General features: G+C 37.9%; 1 protein-coding gene and 2 non-coding genes across 3 annotated transcripts; 2 read left to right on the top strand and 1 right to left on the bottom strand.

The window, feature by feature from the left end:
* Positions 1–6,379: 6,379 nt before the first annotated feature.
* Positions 6,380–6,486, bottom strand: LOC117277487 (small nucleolar RNA R71). The gene has a single exon (XR_004507787.1). It is a non-coding gene; the product is annotated as a small nucleolar RNA R71 (small nucleolar RNA).
* A 544-nt stretch (positions 6,487–7,030) lies between these two features.
* Positions 7,031–8,071, top strand: LOC138902478 (uncharacterized). The gene is made up of 2 exons (XM_070190346.1): positions 7,031–7,626; positions 7,741–8,071. The coding sequence occupies exons 1-2, from the start codon at positions 7,031–7,033 to the stop codon at positions 8,069–8,071; spliced, it is 927 nt and encodes a 308-aa protein (XP_070046447.1).
* A 13,059-nt stretch (positions 8,072–21,130) lies between these two features.
* On the top strand, positions 21,131–21,233 carry LOC117280103 (U6 spliceosomal RNA). Its single transcript, XR_004510561.1, has one exon. It is a non-coding gene; the product is annotated as a U6 spliceosomal RNA (small nuclear RNA).
* Positions 21,234–27,033: the final 5,800 nt, after the last annotated feature.

The raw sequence follows: 27,033 nt of genomic DNA, 5'->3' as shown, positions 1-27,033 counted from the left end.
CAAATAGTGACGGTCTTCCTCAGAGCAAAGAGGGGAGAAGAATCAAAAGAAAAAAAAAGGTGAAATGAAGTTATAGAAAAGTCACCTTTCACACACCTTGAGGGATTTTTGAAGGAATAAGAGTTGTTGAGGGCTGGAGGTGGCTGGATCCGCCCCTGTTTTCGAAGCTCTAAGCCTCGAATATGCTTTGGCTTGTTGGATCTTGAATGATTATGTAACGGCCTGATCGGTTGTTTTATGTATTTGAGCCCGTTTTTCCTTTTGAAGCGTCTCGTATGTGTATTCATGCTATTATGACTTGTGGGAATGGTTAGTTTCGTTTCGGAAAAATTTTAGAATGATTTGGAATATTTGGTTCTTCGTGTAGAAGCTTAAGTTGAAAATATTGACCGAGGTTTGACTTTTATAAAAACGACCACAGAAAATTTTTTGATGGCTCTGATATGTTTGTATCGTGATTTTGGACTTGGGTGTATGCCCGAAATTGAATTCAGAGGTCCCTAGGTTGATTTAACTTATTTTGCTAAAAGTTGGCAATTTGAGGTTTAGAAGTTTCCTTAAGTTGGACCATAGGTTGACTTCAGATTTTAGTTTCGGGACTTGGAATAGGTCTATTTTGATATTTGTAACTTGTGTGTAAATTTTGATGTAATTTGGAGTTGGTATTTTTATTGCGCGAGCAAGTTCGTACGATGTCTTTAGACTTGTTTGAATGTTTGTTGTGGAGCCCTGAGGGTTTAGGTGAGTTTTGGATATATTTTGGAGTAGATTGGGCTCATTTCCATGTTGCTGGTGTGCTGGTGCTCAAGTTATCGCAATTGCAAGTACCAACATCGCAATTACGATCATACCGAGGGGGGGGGAGGGTCTCAGGTATCACATTTGAGACACCTTGATCGCATTTGCGAAGATAGGCTTGGGATGGGTAAGGTCGCAATTGCAACCATTTGGTCGCATTTGCAGAAGGGACTGACTTTGCAATTGGGAAGTCAATGTCGCATTTGCGACATTTCCCTGGGCTGTCAAGCGCCGCATTTACGAGCTATTCTTTGCATTTGCGAGGGTTCGCAATTGCGAACCCAAGGTCGCAATTGCGACTTCTGCACCTGAACATAAGGACTGGAAAAACGGGATTGAGTCACATTTTTATATTTTAGAATCCTAGACTCGATAAGAGACGATTTTGAGGAGGGATTTTCACCTACAACTATTGGATAAGTGATTTTTATCAATTTTTATTATATTACGTGATTGTTTATGAGATTTAATCTTTAATCCGTGGAATTTGAAGAGAAATTTTGGGAATTTTTTGTTTTTATATTTTAAAAAATAAAAATTTGATATTTGAGAGTCGAATTGGACTCGGATTAGAAAACAAATCACATATATAGACTCGTGGGATTATGGGTAGTCGAGATCTACCCTTGGACTCTGCTTTTGACCGGGCGGGTCTGGGGTTGACTATTGTTGACGTTTGGAAAATTGTGTAAAGATTATAGCTTTATTAATCGTAATTGGTTTATCTTGCATTGATTGATGATATTAAGTTATTTTTGGTTAGATTTGAGCCGCGCAAAGGCGAATTTTATGGGAAAAGCCATCTTTAAGTGTTGATTTGGCCTAGTTAAGGTAAATATCTTGCCTAACTTTGTGTAGGGAAACTACCCCTTAAGATTGGGTTGATTATACTATTTGAATTATGTGGAAGACGTGTACATGAGGTGATGAGTGTGTACCCGTATTTATATATAAAAATTGACCGGTTTAGACCCTTAGGTTACTTATAAGCATTTAATTAAAGTTGTTATTATTTGTTCTATCTTTTGTTGTCAAGTTTATTCTTACATGCTTTAATTGAAGATGTTATTTCATGTTCTAGTTTTCATTGTTGAGGTTACTCTTATATGAATTTATTAGTAGTTGTTGTTATATGCTATTCTTTCTATTGTTGAGTTATTCTCATGCATTTAGTCGCAGTTGTTATTCCATGCTATCTCTTTCATTTTTAAGCTTATGTTATGCATTAGAGTTTGAAGTTGCCATTTCATAAAAATACCTTCATTGTTGAGTTATTGAAGTTTTGGTTGTTGAGAGCTATTTACACGTTTGTGGTTGAAATTGTTGGTTATTGGAATACCTTTCCTTGTTGAGTTATTTGTCATTTATTTTGTTGTTATTGAGATTCTTGTACACATTGCGGTTGAGCCGTGGGCTATGTGTTGTGGTGACAATGGTATTATTGATTTTTGGCAATGTTGTGCTATATGGGCACGTGTGGTGCGAGTTGATTATTGTGATGTGATATTGATGCGCATGCGGCGGTATAATGATGGTGTATTGATGCGCATGGGATGAGATTAGGTGGGATTTATGCGCGTGTTGCTAGTAAGGGAATTATTTGAAGCCACGCGGCGAGATAAGGGGGCTAGAGCGCGTGAAACTATTTTGGAAAAAATATTTTTAAAAATAAATGCAAGGCTCGCGCGACGATATAAGGAAGATTGTGATTGTGACTTGTGAAATGTGAATATGAGGTATAGTATCTCGGTGTGATTCTTATTGTACATTGTATGTTGGAAAGGCTTTGTTGATTTGAACATTTATTATTTTGTTTCCTTACCTCATTCCATTCGTATTTTGATTGTAATTGGTTACTTGTTGTCTTTATCATATGTACACTCTTTGTCGTCATTTATTGCTTTTATTTCTGTTGTTAGCCTTATGTTGATAAATTGCCTTATTGTCATTTATTGCCTTCACCTCCTCATTGTTAGATTATATTAATATTTTGCACTGGTTTCTATGTCTAGTAGGTGTCTTGACCTGGCCTCGTCACTACTCTACCGATGTTAGGCTTAATACTTATTAAGTACCTATGTGTTGTACTCATGCTACGCTTCTACATATTCTTCTGCAGATCCAGGTACTTCTGCTCGTGTCGGACACTAGTTAGTTGATAAAGACTTTGCGGAGACTTCAATGTATACCTTCTTGACGCTCACAAGTCTCAGAGTCACCTTCTAGAGATCTTATGCTACTGTTTCTTTTGTTTCGAACAATATTGCATTAGAGATTCATAGTATATTTCAGTAGAGTTTATGACTTAGTTCCACCGGTTTTGGGGATTATATGACTGGAGTTCCATTTTAGTTTTATTATGATAATTATCAGTTTAATTTAATATCCTAGTCATTATTCCTGCTAAATTCTCAATGTGTGTTAGGCTTACCTAGTCTTAGAGACTAGGTGTTATCATGACTACCTAAGGTGGAATTTCGAGTCGTGACAAGTTGGTATTAGAGCTCTAGGTTCGTAAGTGCTACGAGTCATAAGCAAGTTTAGTAGAGTCTTGCGTATCTGTACGGATACATCTATACTTATCTTCGGGAGGCTATAAAACTATTAGAAAAATTTCACTTCTTTGATTCCTAATCGTGCGGATTTGTTGACTTCAAAGTCTAAACTTTTGTCTTTCTATTCTCTCATAGATGGTGAAGACACGCACTGTTGGATGAGATGATCAGACACCCACACCTCCTATTAGAGCCGCGAGAGGCCGGGGTAGAGGTAGAGGCCGAGGAGGGGCACGTGGTGCAGCCAGAGCACCTGCCCGAGCAACGACTGAGGAGCCACCGGTAGCTCTGGTTGGGGAATAAGCACTCGAGGCACTTGTTGCTACCCCTAGACTCCAGGAAACGTTAGCACATTTCCAGAGTATGTTCGGCACTTTAGCTCAGGCGGGATTGATCCCAATCGCACAAACTACATCTCAGGCTGGGGGAGGAGCTCAGACTCCTACGACCCGTATTCTAGAGCAGCGGGTCTATGTTGATCAGGTTCTAGGTGTTATGCCAGCATAGCCTGTTATTTCGTTCAGCCTGAGGTCAGGCCAGAGGCATCTGACGATGAGCAGAGGAGACTTGAGATGTTCAAGAAGTATGATCCTCCTACTTTCAGTGGCGCAGTTACTGAGGATGCATAGGGTTTTCTAGACAAGTGCCACTGTATCCTTCGCACCATGGACATTGTGGAGGCAAGCGGAGTGGCCTTTACTATATTTCAGCTGTCAGGGGCAGCATATAGGTAGTGGAAGGCTTATGAGGAGGGTAGGCCAGCTGATGCAGCGCCACTCCCTTGTGCTCCGTTTTTACATATGTTTTTGAGGGAGTTTGTTCCCCAGACCCTCCGGGACGCGTGGTGCATAGAGTTTGAGCAACTGCGTCAGGGACTATGATGGAGTCAGAGCATACCATTAGGTTCAGTGAGTCGTCTCATCATGCACTCGCTTTGGTTTCTACAGCCAGAGAGCAATTCTGCAGATTCATCGAGGGGCTCAGTTATGATCTTAGATTTATCATGACTCGAGAGATAGAGACGGATACTCCGTTTCAGCAGGTTGTAGAGATCGCTCAGAGGATGAAGCGTATGCGGGGCCATGAGATGGAGGATAGGGAGGCCAAGAGGACTCGAGATTCTAGTGGATTTAGTGGTGCCCACGTTGAAGTTTTAGCTCATCATGGTAGAGGTTATGTGAGTCGACCAGTTCATCGAGCACTTTCAGCTACTCGCACTACTCTAGCCATTCCAGGGTCTCAGATCGCTCATCATACAAAACCACTTTCTAGTGCACCTCCTGCACGGGGTGCCTTGATGGTAGGCTATAATCTTATGTTTTAGTCTCTTATTGCACTCTAATTCACTGCAGTTTACTTATGTTGAGCTTTAATTAGTAGTGTTTTGCACTTATTATGTGTTTTATGCCGTGTAGGAGTGATTCCGATGTTATTTAGATATTGCGGAGCAAATTCGAGCTAATTGGAGCTATTGGGGGATGTCTTAAATACACTGAAAAACATCATTTTGGGACTTTTTGATAGATTTTCGACCTAAGGAGGCCAAGGAAGCTAAGGAGGAGTTGGAAGAACACAAGCACAAGGAATTCATCATTCCTCCCTCACTTAAGATCCGGGTTTGGATTGAATTTATGTTTTCATATACTTTAGTTACATTTGTGAAGAACTTCTCCGTGTCTATGGAGTAGATCCTTTTGGGTTTTGATGGATTTGGTGTATTGATGATTGTTTGTGGATTATAGCTCTATTTTTATGTAGTTGAATCATTTTTGGAAGATTTAATTATTGCATCTATATTCACTTGTTCTTGTAATCGAAAGAGGCATAACTTGTGATATCTTTGCATTATATTGTTGTTTGAGTTCATATATTCTTCTAAGTATTCGAAAGAGGTTATTTGAATTATTGATTAAACCTAGTTAGGATAATAATCGAAAGAGGTTTTTCTAAAGACTGATCCACTACGAATTCTTACATAAATTCACAGTGCTTAAATTGGTTCATATTGAGAGGTTGAGACTAATTCGAGAGAGGAGTTTTTACTAAACAATTGTACTGACAATTAAGTGAATTCGAGAGACTCACTTGAACATTAAAAGTGAATTATCTAGAGTGAAATCCTGAACAATTATCTTGCACTTATTCTGTCAAATCCATATCCTCTTCCACTGATATCTTCCTTTGCTTAGGCCTTGCTTCGGTTGTCATTAGTCAATTAGCTTTAGATTCTTAATTAATTTTAATATTAACCACATAAATCTCAACTGTTGATCCTCCTAGATTGCACTCTAGCTACAAACTATGATAATACTATTTAACTCTAATCCCTGCAGGCACGATATTATACTATACTATCTTTGACTAGCGAGCATAATTTAAGTGTGTGTTTTGTGCTCGTCAAATTTTGGCACCGTTGCCTGGAATTGTCAATCAATAGTGTTTGAAATAGTTTGTAGTGCTAATTCAGGAATTTTTTTTTTTTTTACTTTTATTTTGTTCTTCACGGGTTTCTCCTCCATGTGCAGAGCAACAAGTTAAGTCCATAATGCATAACACGATCTTCTTGTAAATAAGCAATACCATACAATCCGGAATTTGAAAAACACCTGCGGCAACTGAGGAAGGAGAAAGAGTTTACCGTAAGGTTACTGGGGCAACCTTCAAACAAAGAACACATGGCTAATAACGATCACAATGAGGTAGAGGCAGCTGCAAGGATAACTGCTGAGGCAACCAATAATTTCGAGCTGAAGCAAGGTTTGCTTCAAATCATTCAAAACAGCTGCGTTTTCAGAGGGAAGATGAACGAAGATCCAAACATGCATATGATGGACTTCGAGGAGATTATGAACACCTTTCAATACAATGGGGTGTCACAAGATGCAGTGCATTTAAGGGCATTCCCCTTTTCACTTAAAGATGATGCGAAGCAATGGCTTCGAAGCTTATCAAATGGATCAATTAGAACATGGAAGGAAATGACCAGAATATTTCTTGATAAATATTTTTCCTCAGCTAAGACGATCAAGTTTAGAAGAGAAATCCATAACTTCTGCCAGAAAGAGAATGAAACTATTTTTGAAGAATGAGAGAGTTTTAAGGAGATAGTTAGGAGGTGTCAACATAGCAGAATTGAACTCTGGATGCGACTCCAGGATTTTTGGGATGGATTGACACCGACCTCGCATAGAACATTGAGCAATGCAGTTGGAGGCCCCTTTATGAAGAAGACTCCAGAGGAGATAGTTATAACTCTTGATGAGTTATCCGAAGATGCTAATCAGTGGCCCTCTGATAGTGTGGAAAGAATAAAATCAACTAGTGTTCACCAAGTTGATGCTACTACATCTGCGCAAGTACAACTTGATGCTATGGCTAAAGAAATACGAAAGCTAACTGTAGCTTCGATGCAAAATGTACACCATATAGCTTGTGATATATGTGGAAGAGGACACCCTATTTATGAGTGTCAAGCCTCAACTGAGGAAGTGAATGTTGTAGGAAACTATAATTTTAATGCAATGTGTTAGAGAAACCCCGGTTTTTCATGGAGTTCACCTGGGGGTTCTGCAAATGCATGGAAACAAAACAACCTTAGATTCCAGGAACAAGAAGCTCTAGGTTTTCAAACTCAGTAGAGGCAGCAGTATTAATCTCCACAGTCGAATCAACCCAACATGGAAGATCTTATGAAGACCTGTATTATCAAGATGGATGAGAGGCTTGATGCCCATGATGCAGCTATCAAAGAATTGGGTACATCTTTTCGAAGTTTGGAAAGACAGGTTAGGCATTTAGCTACTCTAATGTTTGAGAGAGCCCTAGGAACACTCCCGGCTGATACAGAAAGAAATCCCAAAGAAACAGTGAATGCTGTAACTTTGAGAAGTGGGAAAGTGTTGAAAGATCTCACCCCAATCCACAAAGATTTGAGATATGAAAAAGAAGGCGGGGAGCAGTTGAAAAGTGGTGTGGAAAAGAATAAGAAAGAAAACTCGAGACGAGAGGAACCTGAGGCGAGCAAGCATATATATGTGCTACCTTTTCCCCAAAAGCTTAGTAGAGAAAAGCTGGACAAGCAGTTCGAGAGATTTCTAGATATGCTGAAACAGGTTCATGTAAGCCAACCATTCACAGAAGTGCTCTCACAAATGCCGGCTTATTCCAAGTTTTTGAAGGAGATCCTGACAAAGAAGAGAAAAATAGAAGAGACCTCAGTGGTCAAGCTCACAGAGCATTGCAGTGCAATATTTCAAAACAAACTCCCACAAAAGTGTGGAGATCCATGGAGTTTTATCATACCTTGCTCTTGAGGCACTACTAATTTTGATAAGTCTCTATGTGATTCTGGTGCCTCAATTAATTTAATGCCTCTATCTATTTATAGGAAACTGAAGAAGGAGATTGGAGAGATAAGGTCTACACCAATATCTTTGCAGCTGGCAGACCAAACGACTCTAATACCCGAGGGAATAATTGAAGATGTTTTAGTTCGGGTAGATAAGTTTGTATTTCCTGTGGATTTCATAATGGTCAATATGGAAGAGAATAAGGAGGTCCCCCTAATCCTAGGAAGACCATTCCTAGCAATGGGTAGAGCAATATTAGATATACATGAGAGAAAACTCATGCTTAGAGAGGGCGAGAAAATTGTGACTTTTGAGATGGATGTAGAAACGAGGGTAAAAAGGGAGAAGCTAGCTACTAGTGTTGTGTGAAAAGTGAAGGGCGTGACAGAGAAGGCTGCTATGAGTGAAAAATATAAGTGTGGGGTGTACCCCAAGAAGGCTTAGAAGAATCTATCTATATGGATGAGTGCACTAGTTCGGGCACGAGGGATGGAGCCCAACTTTGACTCAAACCCCGACTAGATGTTCAGGGAAGTTGTCCTTACCTCTTTCTTTTTATTTGTGTGTCATAGGGACATGATACAATTTAAAGTGTGGGGTGGGGATGTAGATATGTATAGAATGTATAAATGTCTATGTGTGTTTTTTGTAATTCATTTGATTGAAAATTTTAAATTTTTTGATTTTTACCGATGATGGATGTCATTCGACAGGTTTCTTGAGGGATTAAGTCGAAGAAAAAAAATATTATTTTCTTTAGGTAGTATAATAATTCCCCCTTGGTTTTTGTTTGTGTCGCTGTTCTTTTCCAAGTGTTTTATTTGAATCGGGTGTAGTTAGTTTTATTTGTTTTAGGAGTAGGAGATCTTGTGCTATGATTTTAAATGAAAGCAATATCTCTTGACTTTATTATGCCTTGAGAATAGTAAGTGCTTTAGTTGTGACGCTTAGGCTCAGTTCTTATCTCATGTATAAGCACCTTAAATTGTATGATCTTAACTTTTCTTAACTACTTTGATTAGAGTATCTTGATGAGTCCGATCTTGAGTGAGTTTTGTGCCATGTGTGTGTGAGATTTTGTGTATTCTATGTATTGCATTTGATGTCTAGAACTTTTCCGGTGTGTTTGCAAAGAGAAATAGTAGTTTTATTCAGTCTTGGAAGTGATATAAGCGTTTCTTTGTTAAGCCAGTTATACGTTGTACCCACCTAATTGTTATGTATCTTGGTTAACCCCTTTGAGCCTGTAATCCTGTTTCTTTGACAACCACATTACAAGCCTTACCCATTTTACATCTCACGAGCGCTTGAAATTGTTATGAACTTTGTAAAACTTAAAGTGTGGGGTGTTGGTTGGCTTTTGTGTGGAACTAATGAATTAAGGAGAAAGGTGCACTGTTTTGATAAAAAAATAAGAGCCACGTGAATTGAAAAAAAATTTAGTTGCATTGTTTGAAAATATTCAATGATAGTGGTAACTTTTGATGTATGTGTGCTTAAGGAAGTGGGGAGTTGACATATATTGATGTAAGGGTGGAGTTATGGTTTAACAAAAGTGTGGGATTTTGAACGACCAATTGTATGTATTAAAGTGCTTAGGGAGGTATAGTCAATATATCCAATGTATCCTACCCATCCCACAGCCTACATTACAACCAAATAAAGTCCTACTTGATCCTTAACTGAATGAGCTCAATTAGTAGAGTAGTACATTACGGGCAAGCTTATGATACATCTTTTGTGGCACATGAATATTGTTTCTGAGAGAGCGAATTCTTCCTATCTTGAGTTCCTAACTGTTCGTAAACTTTATTGTGTGTGGAACTACTCTCTATTGTTGAGTGAGGGCACTTGATTCATGAAATAAAGGAAATGTCATTGACCTCTGTGTTAGAGTAAGTGAGCAGGTTGTGAAAAATGCGTGGTGTTGTTGAGTCAACTCTTGAGGTGAGGATGTTACCGTATTATGCTTAATCTGTTTGATTATTCTTGGAGTGATGAGTTAGGAGAGTTGTTTAAAAAGGTCGTGTCAATGTGAAGTGTAGTTTAATTGATCGAGGACGAGTAGTGGTTTAATTGTGGGGTGTTGATGGTAGGCTATAATCCCGTGTTTTAGTCTCTTATTGTACTCTAATTCACTGCACTTTACTTATGTTGAGCTTTAATTAGTAGTGTTTTGCACTTATTATGTGTTTTATGCCGTGTAGGAGTGATTCCGATGTTATTTATATGTTGCGGAGAAAATTCGACCTAATTGGAGCTTTGAAGTCTGAGTAGAAGCCCAAGGGATTAAATTGGGATCGCATTTGGGGGTCGAGGACCAAGTCCGGATGTCAAAAATCGGAGAAACGAACTACTCTGAGAAAAATACACAGCCGCTCCGCACGGGGCGGCGCGACAGTGCAAAATCTGCCAAGAATTCATTTTGCAAATCATTCTGGAATTCCTCACAAGCGCGCCGCACGTATAAATTTCTTAGAGTATCGTCCCATTTCCTCTAAAAAGGGTATTTTCGACTGGGGTTTATTGGGGGATGGCTTAAATACACGGGAAAACATAATTTTCGGGACTTTTTGACAGATTTTCGACCTAAGGAGGCCAAGGAGGCTAAGGAGGAGTTGGAAGAACAGAAGCACAAGGAATTCATCATTCCTTCCTCACTTAAGATCCGGGTTTGGATTGAATTTATGTTTTCCTATACTTTAGTTATATTTGTGAAGAACTTCTCCATGTATATGGAGTAGATCCTTTTGGGTTTTGATGGATTTTGTGTATTGATGATTGTTTGTGGATTATAACTCTATTTTTATGTAGTTGAATCATTTTTGGAATATTTAATTATTGCATCTATATTCACTTGTTCTTGTAATCGAAAGAGGCATAACTTGTGATATCTTTGCATTGTATTGTTGGTTGAGTTCATAGATTCTTCTAAGTAATCGAAAAAGGCTAGTTGAATCATTGATTAAACCTGGTTAGGAGAATAATCGAAAGAGGTTTTCCTAAAGACCGATCCACTACGAATTCTTACATATCTTCACAGTGCTTAAATTGGTTCATATTGAGAGGTTGAGACTTAATCGAGAGAGGCTTTTCTACTAAACAATTGCACTGATAATTAAGTGAATTCGAGAGACACACTTGAACATTAGAAGTGAATTATCTAAAGTTAAATCTCGAACAATTATCTTGTACTTATTCTGTCATAACCCGATCCTTTTCCACTGATATCTTTCCTTTGCTTAGGCCTTGCTTCGATTGTCATTAGTCAATTAGCTCTAGATTCTTAATTAATTTTAGTATTAACCACATAAATCTCAACCGTTGATCCTCCTAGATAGCACTATAGCTACAACTAGATTCCACAATGTTCACATGCCTTGGTAATTGCTCCAGTTACCGCTCCACCTGCACCGCCAACTAGGGTGGAGGTCAGATGGGTCAGGGTTGCCCTAGAGGGGGAGGCCATGCTTGTTGCTATGCTTTTCTGGATATGACCGAGGCTGTTATATCGGATGCTGTCATCACATGTATTATTCCGGTCTGTCATAGGGATGCATCCGTTTTATTTGATCCGAGTTCCACTTATTTGTATATGTCATCTTACTTTGCTCCATATTTGGAAATATCTCGTGATTCTTTGAGTGCACTTATATGTGTGTCTACACCTGTGTGGAGATGCTATTGTTGTAGTCCGTGTTTACCAGTCGTCTTTGGTCACTATCGAGGGTTATGAGACCAGAGTTGACCTTTTGCTACTCAGTATGGTGGACTTTGATATGATATATGGCATGTATTATTGTCACCCTATCACGCTATTCTCGAATGTCACGCCAAGACCGTGACATTGGCTATGCCAGGGTTGTTGCGATTGGAGTAGAGGGGTACATTGGATTATATTCCTAGCATGGTGGTGTCCTTTCTAAAGGCACAACGAATGGTTGAGAAGGAGTGTGAAGCATATCTCGCCTTTGTGAGGGATGTCAGTACTGATACTCCTACCGTTGAGTCAGTTTCGGTAGTGAGAGATTTCTCAGATGTGTTTCCAGCAGACCTACCGGGTATGACGCCCGATAAGGTTATCGATTTTGGTATTAACCTGGTGCCGGGCACTAATCCCATTTATATTCCACCATATCGTATGGCACCAGTGGAGTTGAAGTAATTAAAGGGATATTTTTAAGAGTTGCTTGATAAGGGTTTCATTATACCGAGTGTCTCGCCTTGGGGGTGCTCCGGTTCTGTTTGTGAAGAAGACAAATGACTCTATGAGGATGTGTATTGATTACAGGTAGGTGAACAAAGTTACAGTGAAGAAAACGTACCCACTATCGTGTATTGATGATCTATTCGATCAGCTTCAGAGTGCTCGGTTATTCTCGAAGATTGATTTGAGGTCGGGGTACTATCAGTTAAAGATTCGGGATTCAGACATTTCAAAGGCGACCTTTAGGACTCGCTATGGTCACTATGAGTTTTTGGTGATGTCATTTGGGCTTACCAACGCCCCAGAAGTCTTTATGCACTTGATGAACAGTGTATTCCAGACATATCTTGATTCTTTTGTCATCGTGTTCATTGACGAAATATTGGTTTATTCTCGCAGCTGGGTGGATCATGAGCAACACTTGAGGATCGTGCTCTAGACCTTGAGGGAGAACAAATTATATGCTAAGTTCTCCATGTATGAGTTTTGGCTTGATTCAATGGCATATTTGGGTCATGTGGTGTCTAGTAAGAGGATTAAGGTGGATCCGAAGAAGGTGGAGGCAATTCAGAGTTGGCCCAGACCGTCTTCTGCTATTGAGATCCGGATTTTTCTAGGTTTGGCTAGTTATTATTGTCGTTTTGTAGAAGGGTTTTCATCAATTGCAGTTCCTTTGACCATATTGACTTAGAAGGGTGCTCCATTCAGGTGGTCCGACGAGAGTGAGGAGAGCTTTCAGAAGCTCAACACTGCCTTGACCACAACTCAAATTCTTGTTTTGGCTTCAACAATTGGTTCGTATACAGTTTATTGTGATGCTTCGCAGATTGGCAATGGATGTGCATTAATGTAGGAGAGTAGAGTGATTGCTTATGCTTCACGTCAGTTGAAGCCCCATGAGATGAACTACCCAGTACATGATTTAGAGCTGGCAGCCATTGTTCATGCATTGAAGATTTGGAGGCACTATCTCTACGGCATGTCTTGTGAGGTATTCACAGATCATAGGAGTCTACAACACTTGTTTAAGCAAAAAGATCTGAACTTAAGGCAATGGAGGTGGTTAGAGCTATTAAAGGACTATGATATCACCATTCTTTATCATCCCAGGAAGGCCAATATGGTGGCTGATGCCTTGAGTAGGAAGGCTCGGAGCATGGGTAGCCTTTCTTATATTCCAATTGGAGAGAGACTGTTAGCATTGGATGTTCAAGCTTTGGCCAATCAGTTCGTGAGGTTGAATGTTTCGAAGCCTAGCCGGGTTCTTGCTTGCGTGGTTTCTCGATCTTCTTTATATGAGAACATCAAGGTGCATCAGTATGATGATCCCCACTTGCTTGCCCTTAAGTACACGGTGCAGCACGGTGATGCCAAGGAGGTTTCTATTGGAGATGATGGGGTGTTGCGGATGTAGGGCCGGATATGTGTGCCTAATATGGATGGGTAGTGTGAGTTGATTCTTGAAGAGGCCCACAGTTCGTGGTATTCTATTTATCCGGGTGCCGCAAAGATGTACCAGGATTTGAGGCAACACTACTGGTGGAGGAGAATGAAGAAAGATATTGTGGAGTATATGCCTCGGTGTTAGAACTTTAAGTAGGTGAAATACGAGCATCAGAGGCCGGGTGGTTTGCTTCACAAAATTGACATTCCAGAGCGGAAGTGGGAGCATGTCACCATGGATTTTTTAGTTGGACTTCCATGGACCTTGAGGAAATTTCACGCAGTGTGGGCTATTATGGACCGACTGACCAAGTCAGCACACTTCATTCTAGTAATGACTACCTACTCTTCAGAGCAACTGGCTCATATCTATATTCATGAGATTGTTCATTTTCATGGTGTGCCAATGTCTATTATCTCCGACCGAGGCGTGAAATTCATATTGCATTTTTGGATAACCGTGCAGCGTGAGTTAGGAATACAGGTTGAGCTGAGCACGACATTTCATCCCCAGACGGACGGGCAGTCCGAGCGCACCATTCATATCTTGGAGGATATGCCACGTAACTGTGTTATGGATTTCTAGGATTCATGGGATCAGTTCCTACCGCTCGTAGAGTTCGCCTACAATAACACCTACCAATCCAGTATTTAGATAGCTCTTTATGAGGCCTTATATGGGAGGCGTGTCGTTCTCCAGTTGTTTGGTTTGAGCCAGGGGAGGATAGGTTGTTGGGCACTGATTTGGTTCGGGATGACTTAGAGAAAGTCAAGTTGATTTAGGATCGACTTCGTACAACTCAGTCTAGGCAGAAGAGTTATGCTGATCGGAAGGCTCGTGATGTAGCAATCATGGTGGGAGAGAGGGTCCTGCTCAGAGTTTCACGCATGAAGGGTGTGATGAGGTTCGAGAAGAAGGGCAAGTTGAGCCCTAGGTATATTGGTCCTCTTGAAATCCTTGAGAGGGTTGGTGAGGTGGCATACATGCTTGCATTGACACCCAGTTTATCGGGAGTTCACCTAGTGTTTTAAGTTTCCATGTTCCAGATGTATTATGGTGATCTGTCACAAGTATTAGATTTCAGCTCAGTCCAATTGGACAAGAATTTGACTTATGTTGAGGAGCCGGTGGCTATCTTCGACAGACAGGTTTGGAAGTTGAGGTCAAAGAATATCGCTACAGTGAAGGTTCAATGGAGAGGTCGACTGGTCGAGAAGGAAACCTGGGAGATCGAGCATGACATGCGGAGTCGTTATCCTTACCTTTTTGGCATTTCAGGTATGTATCTATGCACGTTCGAGGACAAATATTTGTTTTAAGTGGGGGAGAATGTAACGACCCGACCGGTCATTTTTTGTATTTGATCCCCGTTTCTCCTTTTCAAGATTCACATGTGTATATGTTGTCATATGACTTGCGTGGGTGGTTAGTTTCATTTCAGGGAAGTTTTAGAATGATTTGGACTTTTTAGTTATCGGTTTAGAAGCTTAAGTTGGAAATGTTGACTGAGGTTTGACTTTTATGAAAACAACCCTGAAATGGTATTTTGATGGCTCCGATAGATTTGTGTTGTGATTTTGGACTTGGGTGTATGCCCGAAATTGAATTCGGAGGTCCCTAGGTTGATTTGAATTATTTTGCCGAAAGTTGACAATTTGAGGTTTAGAAGTTTCCTTAAGCTCGACTGTAGATTGACTTTGTCGCTATCGGGGTCGGATTTCTGTTTTAGGACTTGAAATAGGTTCATTTTTCTATTTGTAACTTGTCTACAAAATTTGGTGTAATTCGGAGTTGGTTTGATAGGAATCTGACGCTTTGTTGCAATTTTAGTGATTCTTGAGTTTGCTTTTTAGTTTCATGCATTTTGATATCTGATTCGTAGTTCTGGATTTTATTTTGTTTTTTTAATCATGCGAACGAGTTCGTACGATATTTTTAGACTTATGTGGATGTTTGGTGTGTAGCCCCGAGGGCTCGGGTGAGTTTCAGACATATTTCAGATTGGCTTGAACTCATTTCCAGGTTGCAGGTGTGTTCGTGCTGCAGTTATCGCAATTGCGAGCACCAGCAGTGCAATTGCCATCATAGAAGGAGGGTCTCAGGTATCACATTTGTGATGCCTTGATCGCATTTGCGAAGATAGGCTAGGCTGGATAAGGTCGCATTTGCGAAAGGGGCTGACTTCGCAACTACGAAGTCATTGTCGCATTTGTGACATTTTCCTAGGTTATCAGACAACCACATTTGCTATCTATTCTTCGCATTTGCGAGGGTTCACAATTGCGAACCTAGGGTCGCAATTGCGACTTCTGCACTTGAACATAAGAGCTAGAAAAATGGGATTGAGTCTCATTTTCATATTTTAGAATCCTAGACTCAGTAAGAGGCAATTTTGAGGAGGGATTTTCACCTATAACTATTGGGTAAGTGATATTGATCAATTTTTAATTATATTACACGATTATTTATGAGATTAACCTCTAATCCATGGAACTTTAAGAGAAATTTTGGGAATTTTTGTCTATGTTTTGAAAAATAAAAATTTGAGATTTGAGAGCCGAATTGGACTCGGATTTGAAGACAAATCACATATACGGACTCGTGGGGTTATGGGTAGTCGAGATCTATCCTTGGACTCAGATTTTGACCGCGCGGGCCCGGGGTTGACTTTTGTTGACTCTTAGAGAATTGTGTAAAGATCATAGCTTTATTATACATAATTGGTTTCTCTTACATTGTTTGATGATATTAAGTCATTTTTGGTTAGATTTGAGCCATGCGGTGGCGAATTTTAAGGGAAAGACAATTTTTGAGTATTGATTTGGCCTAGTTGAGGTAAGTATCTTGCCTAACTTTGTGGGGAGGGAGGGGGAACTACCCCTTAGGATTGGGTTGATTGTACTATTTGAATTATGTGGAAGACGTGTACATGAGGTAACGAGTGTGTACACGGGCTTATATGTAAAAATTGACCGGTTTAGACCCTTAGGTTTCTTATATGAATTTAATTGAAGTTGTTATTATTTTTTCTATCTTTCATTGTCAAGTTTATTATTGCATGCTTTAATTGAAGTTGTTATTCCATGTTCTAGTTTTCATTGTCGAGGTTACTCTTATATACATTTATTAGTAGTTGTTGTTAAATACTATTCTTTCCATTGTTGAGTTATTCTCATGCATTTAGTCGTAGTTTCTATTTCATGCTATCTCTTTTATTGTTAAGCTTATATTATGCATTAGAGTTTGAAGTTTCCATTTCATGAAAATATCTTCATTTTTGAGCTATTGAAGTTGTAGTTGTTGAGAGTTATTAACACGTTTGTGGTTAAAATTATTGGTTATTGGAATACCTTACCTTGTTGAGTTATTTCTCATTTATTTTGTTGTTATTGAGATTCTTGTAAACATTGCCGTTGAGTCGTGGGCTATATATATTGTGGTGACAATGGTATTATTGATTTTTGGCAATGTTGTGGCATATGGGCACGTATGGTACGAGTTGATTATTGTGTTGTAATATTGATGTGCATGCAGCGGTATAAGGGTGGTGTATTGATGCGCATGCGGTGAGATAAGGTGAGATTCATGCACGCGTTTCTAGTGAGGGAATTACTTGAAGCCACGCGGTGAGATAAGGGGGCTAAAGCGCGTGAAGCTATTTCGAAAAAAAAAAATTTTAAAAATAAATACAAGGCTCGCGCGGCAATATAAAGAAGATTGTGATTGTGACTTGTGAAATGTGAATATGGGGTATGATACCTCAGTATAATTCTTGTTGTACATTCTATGTTGGAAAGGCTTATTGATTTGAACGGTTATTGATTTATTTCCTTACCTCATTCCATTCGTATTTTGATAGTAATTGGTTACTTGTTATCTTTATCATATGTACACTCATTATCGTCATTTGTTGCTTTTATTTTTGTTGTTAGCCTTGTGTTGATAAATTGCCTTATTGTCATTTATTGCCTTTACTTCTCCGTTGTTAGATTATATTAATATTCTGCACAAGTTTGTATGTCTAGTAGGTGTCTTGACCTGGTCACGTCATTATTCTACCAAGATTAGGCTTGATACTTACTGGGTACCGTTGTGGTGTACTCATGCTACGCTTCTGCACATTTTTATGTAGATCCAGGTACTTCTGCTCATGCCGGGCGCCAGTGAGTTGACTTAGACTTTGCGGAGACTTCAAGGTATACTTGCTTGACGCCCGCAGGCCTCAAAGTCACCTTCTAGAGATCTTATGCTATTGTTTCTTTTGTTTTTGAACAATATTGTATTACAGATTCTTAGTATATTTCAGTAGAGCTTATGACTCAGTTCCACCGGTTTTAGAGATTACATGACTGTTGTTCCATTTTAGTTTTATTATGATAATTATCAGTTTAATTTAATATCTTAGTCGTTATTTCTAGTAAATTCTCAATGTGTGTTAGGCTTACATAGTCTTAGATACTAGGTGCCATCACGACTACCTAAGGTGAGATTTTGGGGCCGTGAAAGATTATTTCATAGAACCAAAAATCTTCCAGATCCTTTTAAGGTAGAAGTGATTCGACCAGGATAAGTGAAAGATACTCTGAATCTCTCATATTTAATGGAGAAAAAAGAAAAGGAAAAAGGTGATAGGAAATATGGGTTCAATGACGGATCGTGAGATAGAAGGAGGAAAGAAGGCCCTTTTAATTAGTTTTTTTTGCATGTGTAGGGGCACTTTTTTAACCTAATCGATAGTTGTTAGGATGAATCACACGTGGGAGAGATATGAAATATCTGAGCAGACTTAAATCCCTTACTTTCCCATTCTTTTCAGAATAGGATTTTGTTTAATATCATTTGGATGAGCGGCGGACCACCCGCCGCCGTTAGGGTTCATTGAATAAAAGGGGTGAGAGAAGAAAGAGTTAGAGAGAATGAGAGCGCCATCTGAGAGGGGAATGAGAGATTAGAATTTGACCATAGGGATAAAAGGGGTTCGCTGGTTGGGTGAATGAGGACCGTTGGATCACTTTTGACCAATGGATGAGATTATTTCGGGGAATTTAATAAAAATAAAAATACAAGGACAAATGAAAATTGTTGGATCTGAGTGATCCAATTGCTGAAAGTGATGCCGATAAATACAATAATTTTTAAAAGAAAAATGTAGGGAGAATATTTTTACAGTCTAATGCCAAGATTAACGGTCTTGATTGGGTGTACTTGTTTTGTGAGAGGGTGACATGGAACGTGTGTTTCTTTTATGAAAGGAATATATATATATATATATATATATATATATATATATATATATATATATATATATATATATATATATATATATATGTATATGTGACGTGGCGAGTGTTTATTGGGGAAGAAGAGGAGACGAGGATGACTAAGTAGGATTGGGTCCGTAGATCTGGATCACATCTGGGATTATTGGGTTGGTTTTCTTGGACTATTCAACAGGTTGAATTGGCTGAAGTTTTGGTTGAAAATTGGCCACTTTAAAATAAAAATAACCTTTGTAGCAACGGCTCAATTTCGAGATTATCCCTCTTTTCAAAATTAATTAATTTAAAGTAATTCTTAAATCACTAATAACTATGATAAATCAAATATTTTTTAATTAATAGTCTACTATATATTTACGGACATACTTTATAATTAAAAAGATTAATAACTAAATATGCAATTATAAAAAAAATAAAACGGCCAAATGAATAGTTAATGAGAAATTGTAGTAATCTAATTATTAACAACTATTTTACAAATTTGATAAAAGAACATTGATACCAAAAATTACGAGAAAGGTAATAAGTACTTTGAATAATTATTTTAAAATAGTGAAATGCCTTGTTAAAACTTTCAAGTATTTAAAAAATAGTTTACATATAATTTATTAAATTATTATCAATTAAAAATTATAATGAATTAATTAAAAAAAAGGGAAGGTCCAAATTGGTAGTCAAAGGTTTCTAGAAACTGAAAAGTTGGAAGCCAAGACTTGTAGTACCTCAATGGTTCCTAATGTGCATCCTCTGAATGATGATTGGAATCCCTTTGATGATCCAAAGAGGTGCAGAAGGCTAGTTGAAAATTTAAACTATCTCACTATGACTCGTTCAGATATTGGTTTTGCAGTAAGTATCGTTAGTCAGTTTATGCCTGTACCTACAGCCAAACATTGGGCAGCTTTGGAATAGATTCTATGTTACTTAAAAGGAGCCCAGACTTAGCATTTTGTGTAGAAATTATGGGCATTTTTCGTATTGAGTATTTTGTAGATGCAGATTAGGCTTGATCCAAAATTGATAGAAGATCTACTACCGGTTACTGTGTCTTTATTGGAAAAAACTTGGTATCATGGAGGAGTAAGAAGCAGAATATTATATCTCGGTCTACAGCAGAATTTGAATATAGAGCAATGGCATAATCCACATGTGAAGTCATGCACTGCTTCAGCTCACTGAGGACATGATCCTTGATAGGAGGGTGTGGAAGTCGAGGATTAAGGTAGAAGGTTAGTAGGTAATTTTTAGTTGTTCACCGATAGTATTAGTAGCACGCATGTCCCTTCATATTCTAAGAGTTTTATTACGTTATGTGATTTTGTTCGCCTCAGGTATTGTATTCCCTGTTGCTATTATTTGATACTACTAATCCTTTATCTCTCAATTTTTCTTTTCTCTTCCTTCTTTCTTCCTTCCTTGCTTTCCTCTTCTTCTTCTTACCCTTCTTGAGCCGAGGGTCTATTGGAAACAACCTCTCTACCTGCATTAGGTAGGGATAAGGTCTGCGTACAGGCTACCCTCCCCAAACCTCACTTGTTAGGAACATACTGGGTTTGTTATTGTTGGGTTGAAGCATTCTACTCGAGCAAAAACTTTAGTGTGATAATCAAGCTGCTCTTCATATGGCCTCAAATCCGGTGTATCATAAAAGAACCAAATATATTTGAGGTTGACTGTCATCTTATTAATTAGAAGATTAAGGACAAATTGATTTCAATTGGCTATGTAAAGACAGGAGAACAACTAGTTGACTTGTTCACAAAGACGTTGAATAGATCGAATTGATTAGTTTTGTAACAAGATGGGCTTGATAAATGTCTTTGTTACAGAATCACTGCTTAGTAGGCTATACTTATCACTCCTTGTATATATTGTTATAGTTGATTTCTAGGAATTAGGAGATCTAGTTATCTTAGTTAGGACATTCTTCATATGTATATATGGGGCTGAATCATTTGAGTATAATGTAAGAAAATTATCCAATACCTTGTTTGCAACATCTTTAACTAAAATTGTTTATGACTTCTCTTTCATGTGTGAGACAACAAAAAGATAGAAAGAGATTTTTTGTAAATTCATGAAGATAATCAAAACTTAATTGAATTTCCTCTTGTGGAATTGGCTACAAAAAGGTTTGGAATTCCTTTTTGTTTTAAATTTTTACATTGCTTATTTTTGGATAACTTGCATGTATTTCATCTAATTCATCTGACAGCTTGTCAGTCTAAAAGCACAGGTTAACAGGATACTTTTAAACAGATATGTTACACTAAGTGCTATTAACCAGGATTACAATTCGAAATTTCCATGTTGCTACTCCTCATGGCTCAAACACTAGGCAATCCCCTCAAAATTTCCTCGATGGATTTCTTCAGTTTGAACAATGTTATGCCTCTCCTGTCCTTCTTAGCACAATATTTCCCTTCTCTAATATTGCAAGGAAAAGAAATGAAGCTCTGGTAGTACTTTGCAATTTGCCGTTTCGTGTAAGGGTTATACAATTTCCAAATGATTCAATAAAATTGAAACAATACAAAGAAGATTAGCATGATTCGTACGCAAAGATGACAATGCACAAATCGAGAAATGGTCCAAACATGAAGGATTTGGATTTTTCTATTTCTGCCCATAGTAAAACTAAGCCCTGAACAACTTATCGCTGTTGGTTTCCCTTGTTCTCTACCAATAGTCTTCATACTGAATGTTGCTGTATTGTTTATATGACGAAACATTACTTTTCTATTATTCTATATTAGTTTTATAGAAGACAATCCATATGACAAGAATAGCTCCAACTATGCAAATACGTGAAGCCTTTATAGTGAAATATTACAGTTGAAAATTAACTTGAATGAGTATGCAATTACCTTTTTGGTACATATTTCAATTTGATATTGTACATTTCTTTTTTTGATTATACATTTTACGTCTCCCCTCCATTAAATTAGGTTGTAATGGCCATAAAATGTCGGAGCAAGTAGGTGGTGTTTGTACTAGGATCAATACAAAGCATATAATCGCGACGAGCAAAATTGTATTTCACCCATACTCTCATCTTAATCTTCTAGTAATCTTTTACCTGTTGAAAGCTGCTCTTTTGTGCTTTTTGTTTAACTATTATTATGCAGGTAGAGGAGTACACTGGCCTTCAGGTGCAACCACAAAAACCATTGTTAGAGTTAATGCATTTTCTCATGGAAGCACCTAGATTTTAATTTTGTAAAATATTTAATCATATTGCTATGGCTGATAGAAAATGTGGAGAATTTCTATTATTAGCTGCCCAAAATTATTGAGTATGCAAATGAAATGAGTTCAAATGGAGCTGATAAGAAAATGGACATTGGGTCTGGCTCCTGTTCCTCATTATGCAGGTACCTATAACACTCCTTGAGTATTCCATGAGTGCAATCGAATGTATAGATGACATAGCTTCAACCAGAGTTTTAATTCGCCGGAAGAATGACTTGGCTCATGCTTCAAATGGACAGACTGTACTTCAACATTTAGGTATAAAATTGATCAGGAAATCTTGTTTGCCTATAGATTCTTGCATGTAGAAGAACATGACACAGACAAGTATGTAGTAGAAAGAAATTGTACAAGAAATATCACAGATAAAAAGTATAAATGGCAAAACGTCACTAAGTAATGACATTCTTGAATGTATGCTGGAACATGTCCTACCTCTTTTCTTGTCCGGCATGTCATTGATACGTGGACTGTTAAGACATAATTAAGTAAATAAAAAATATGCTTTTTTTAACACCTTTAGTTTTTGAATGAGGTTGTCACACAATTCACCACGGACATCATGTTTTTAAGCAAGTTAGCGCTTACTAGAAATAAATGTATTTATCAAGTATTTGCTCTCCGTACAAAAGAACGTTTATTAACCAACGATAACTAAAAGCCCCCTTACGGATGATTGGTTCTCACGCACCTCCTCATGGAGACGACCGCCGGCACCCTTCCGGTGTGTCCGACTGAGAACTTGAAACCCCCAGCTGTGAAAACAATAACTGAAGAAGGAATTTCGACCCCATCTAAATATGCTGCTGCTCTGAAAGCTCCGGCAGTATCGAGCCCTAGCTCGAATCGCTATGAAAATCCAGAAGTTAAAGCGAGATACTCTACCCACAATGGAATGCCTGCCTTTATCGTCAAAACTAGTGACTACTACGGAGTTATGGCTGAAGAGTGTAGGCTAACAATCATGGGTAAGTTTCTAAGAACCCAACCTCAAATTGAGAAAATAAGATCCAAATTTGCTGAGAAAATCACTGTCAAAGGAAATGTCAAGATTGAGGTGTATGATTTTCGTACTGTATTTCTTGATTTCACCAATGAAGATGATTTAAAAAATGTATGGTATAAGTGCTCCATCGAAATTGAAGGTCAACTGATGTGGCTTGAAAAATGATCTCCGAATTTTAAGCTAGAGGAGCATTCACCTGTAGTTCTAGTTTGGGTACTCCTACCTGAATTATCATTACATTGCCACACTTGGTATTATGTTAAGCAGATTGTTAGCCCTATATGAACTCCTCTATCTATGGATTTGTCCATTGATCATAGGACTAGACCTAGTATCGCAAAGGTTAGAGTGAAAGTTGATCTTACTAACCCTAAGTTAAACTCTGTTTGGGTGGGCCAAGAGTATGAATCAAACCCCTTGAAAGGATTTGCTCAGAAGCTCGAGTATGAGAATGTCCCTAAGTACGATAAGCATTGCAAACTACTTGGACATTCAATTCTTCAATATAGGAAAGCTGAAAAGAAAACAAAAAGAAAAGAAAACAAGAAAGGGAAAAACATAGTTGATGGCAAAGGCACCAACACCAACCATACTATAGGGAACAAGGAAATACAACAGGAAACTATAAAGAATATTGAGAAAGAACATCAAGAAAATGAGGAAAAGGAGCAGACTTTAGCATATATGATTCAGAGCATTAAAGCTAAAGGTGGACAAAAAGAAATAAAATAGGTGGAAGGTAATCAAGCAATTGTCTCCAAACACTAAAAGAAAAAGAAAAAGAAGGTCAAGAAGATGCCAAAAAAAGAAGAGCAAGGTACTATTTAAACCTGCCATATCTCACGAAAGCAACAGGAAAAGGATAAAGAAGGCCTACAAATTAAGTCAACATGATATGGAGAATTCTATGGTTAAGGAAACTCAATAGGAAAATTTGACTCCATCATATGAAAAAGAGGTGGAGAAGAACAATGGGAAGGCTATGGAAGACAATGGTAACAACAATGAAGAAAAAGAGATTACTCCCAACAATATGAGTATGGATAATATTAGCAATGAAGGAGAACATGATTTACAAAAGCAGGATGCGAAAAGACAAGAAAGTTCTGATAGTGTGGCAACTAAAATAAAAAATCAGGAAGGTATTCAGTTAGTTGATGATCTCAATTGCTACAAGGAGTTAGAGACAACTAAATAGGATTTAGATATGGGTAAAAGAATAATACCTATTGACGAAAATGATACTGAATCTACAACTCTTAGTGATAACAGAGTTGAAGTTTCTTCTCAATTACAAGATGAGGTTGATAATGATAAGGGTGTGGAATTGGTACAAGTCAGAGGAAGATGTGAACACAGAAAAAATGGAGGAAGAAGAAGGAAAACAAAAGACAGAATTGTTCCTACCAGAAAAGGAAAGGAATATAAGTTGATCACCTCACACTCTAATATCCATGATTAATACAATCTTTTGGAATATTAGAGGAGTGAGATCTAAAAACTCTATCTACAGACTCCGAAATATTATCAATATAAACAAAGTAGTCTTTGATGTTGTTTTAGAACCATTTGTTGATAAGAAGAAAGTTGATGGTTATAGGAAATTCTTAGGTTTCCAACGTTGCATAGCTAAAACCAATAGTAAGATATGGTGCTTCTGAAAGTATTTAGTTCAAGATTATTGCTCATGATGATCGGCAGATCTCCATTAATTTCAAATAATATGATGATGATATAGGTACATGTATAACTTCAGTTTATGCTAAATGTACAACCTTAGAAAGGAAGGACATGTGGGAAAGTGTTGAAGACACTTCCAATCTAGTCAATGGTGCATTGGAGATAACTTTAATATTATAATGGACCCCAATGAAAAGCTGGGAGGTAGGCCTCACAGAGCTCGCATAAGCCTTCACTTTATTAGCACCATGAAAGCTTGTGGTTAAACAGATATTGGTTATGTTGGACCAAGATTCACTTGGTGTAACAATAGAAGGCAGGCTTGATAGGATTCTTGTAAATGATCAATGGTCCCAGAATCTCCAGTATAATATTGTTAAGCATTTGGTCAAGACTAGTTTCTGACCATAGACCTCTGCTGACGAAGAGCCACAATGATCAACACTCTAGTATCAAGTATTTTATATTTTTAAACTTCTGGACAAATCAAGAGTGTTTCCTTGAGATAGTTCAAGAAATATGAAATATGCAGGTTGAAGGTAATCATATGTGGAAACCAGAGTGTAAGTTGAAGGCCCTGAGCAAGAAACTTAGTAACTGGTCCATAAACATTATTGGTGATATGAACGAAAAAGTTAGCAGTTGGGAAGCCAAGGTCCATATTCTCGAAGAGTCAGACATAATCAACAACATTGAACAAGGGAGGAAAAAGCTTAATAAAGGCCATGCTGAATGTATTAGGTGGTTGGATATACAAGAATCTCTTCTTAGGTAGAAAGCCCAAATCAAATGGTTTCAGGAAGGTGATTGTAATAGTAAGTACTTCCATAGTATCCTCAGGGACAAAAAAAGAAAGTTACAGCTATATAAAATCAAGAATCACAGAGGAAGATGGATCCAGGGAAAAGACAAAATATGTAGAGCTTCCATTAGGCACTTTGAGAAATTATTTAATCTGAAATAACCGACCGGTAATAGAAAACATTTGGACTGTATTCCCTCTATCGTAATAGATGAGGATAATGTCGCTCTTACTAGATTGCCTGATGAAAAAGAAATCAAAGATGTTATTTTTAGTATGAGTTTAGATAGCTCTGCTGGCTCTGATAGCTATAATGGGAAGTTCTTCCAATGTAGCTGGGAGATTATTAAGCAGGACATCATAGAGTTTGTTTTTGAATTATTTAGAGAAAATAGGCTCTCCAAGTTCCACACTCATACTTGCCTTGCTTTGATCCCTAAAGTAGAATTACCGTCTATATTCTCTGACTTGAGACCTATTAACCTCAGCAACTTTACTAAGAAGATTATATCTAAAATTATCTCTAGAAGGCTTAACCCCCTTCTTTCTAATCCCATTTCCATTAATCAAAGTAATTTTATTACAAGAAGTCTAATTACTAAGAATATCGTTACGGCTCAGGAGATTATTCACGCTATATCCAAACCTAACATTGGAGGAAACATAGTAATGAAGTTAGATATGGCCAAGGCATATGATAGAAAGTCTTGGCCATTTATAACTTTTGTACTTAATAGGTTTGGTTTTGATCAGAGCTGGATTGAAATCATAGAGAGATTGATCTCTGAAGTATGGTATTTCATCATTATAAATGGCTCATGAAAGGGATTCTTCACTTCCTCCCAGGGGCTTAAACATGGAGATCATCTTTCCCCTTCTTTGTTTATTCTAGCAAGTGAAGTATTATCCCGATCTCTAAATAAATTACACACTAATGAGAACTTTATTCCATTTTCTATGAGTTGCAGGGACCACAGGTTAGTTATTACACCCCGAATATTTGCGACTTTATTTATTCTACGCGTGACGTGGCAAGTACGATTTAAAAGGATTTGACATATTTAGAAATTTATTTTACATGCCATATATAATTTATGTCAATTATACGTTATGTATATAATCCCAAACGTGGCATATTAGAAAATTCGGCTTGAGTTGTCGCACTTTCGGTTAAGATATGACATGTAACTAGATCACTTTGTGACCAACTTTCTTCCTAGAATATGGAGCCTTTTGGGGATAAATTATATATGAAATCGAAGGTCTGTATATGTCGTTTCCATTGCTTCAGACCGTACATCAATACGATGCCATAGTAAAGCATTATGAGCGTCTGAAGTAGGGCTTCCACAACGTCACTAGAGTATTACGGCAAAAGCAGGCAGGTTACTAGGCCAACTTACGGACTAGTTTTCTCCCAATCCATAAGGAATTTGAGGATAATTTAAACATGAAAGTTGGAGTTTTTTGAATCTAGTTTCCAGAAGATTAAGTCTTTTGTTGATACGATGTTGGAGTAAGGAGAAACGAAGGTTCAAAGAAGGATCACTCAAGATGCCAAAAAGTAGCTTAGTCACCTACTAGCTTAGTGAGGCGGTGGCTTTGTTATATTTAGTTTGTTCTCAAATGTTTCAGAATATATCCAACACCTCTTGAGATAA

This window comes from Nicotiana tomentosiformis, chromosome 12, assembly GCF_000390325.3.
Source record: "Nicotiana tomentosiformis chromosome 12, ASM39032v3, whole genome shotgun sequence".
NCBI classification, from domain to species: domain Eukaryota; kingdom Viridiplantae; phylum Streptophyta; class Magnoliopsida; order Solanales; family Solanaceae; genus Nicotiana; species Nicotiana tomentosiformis.
Note: the sequence above shows the minus strand (reverse complement) of the source record. Positions and strands in the feature narration are given on the sequence as shown.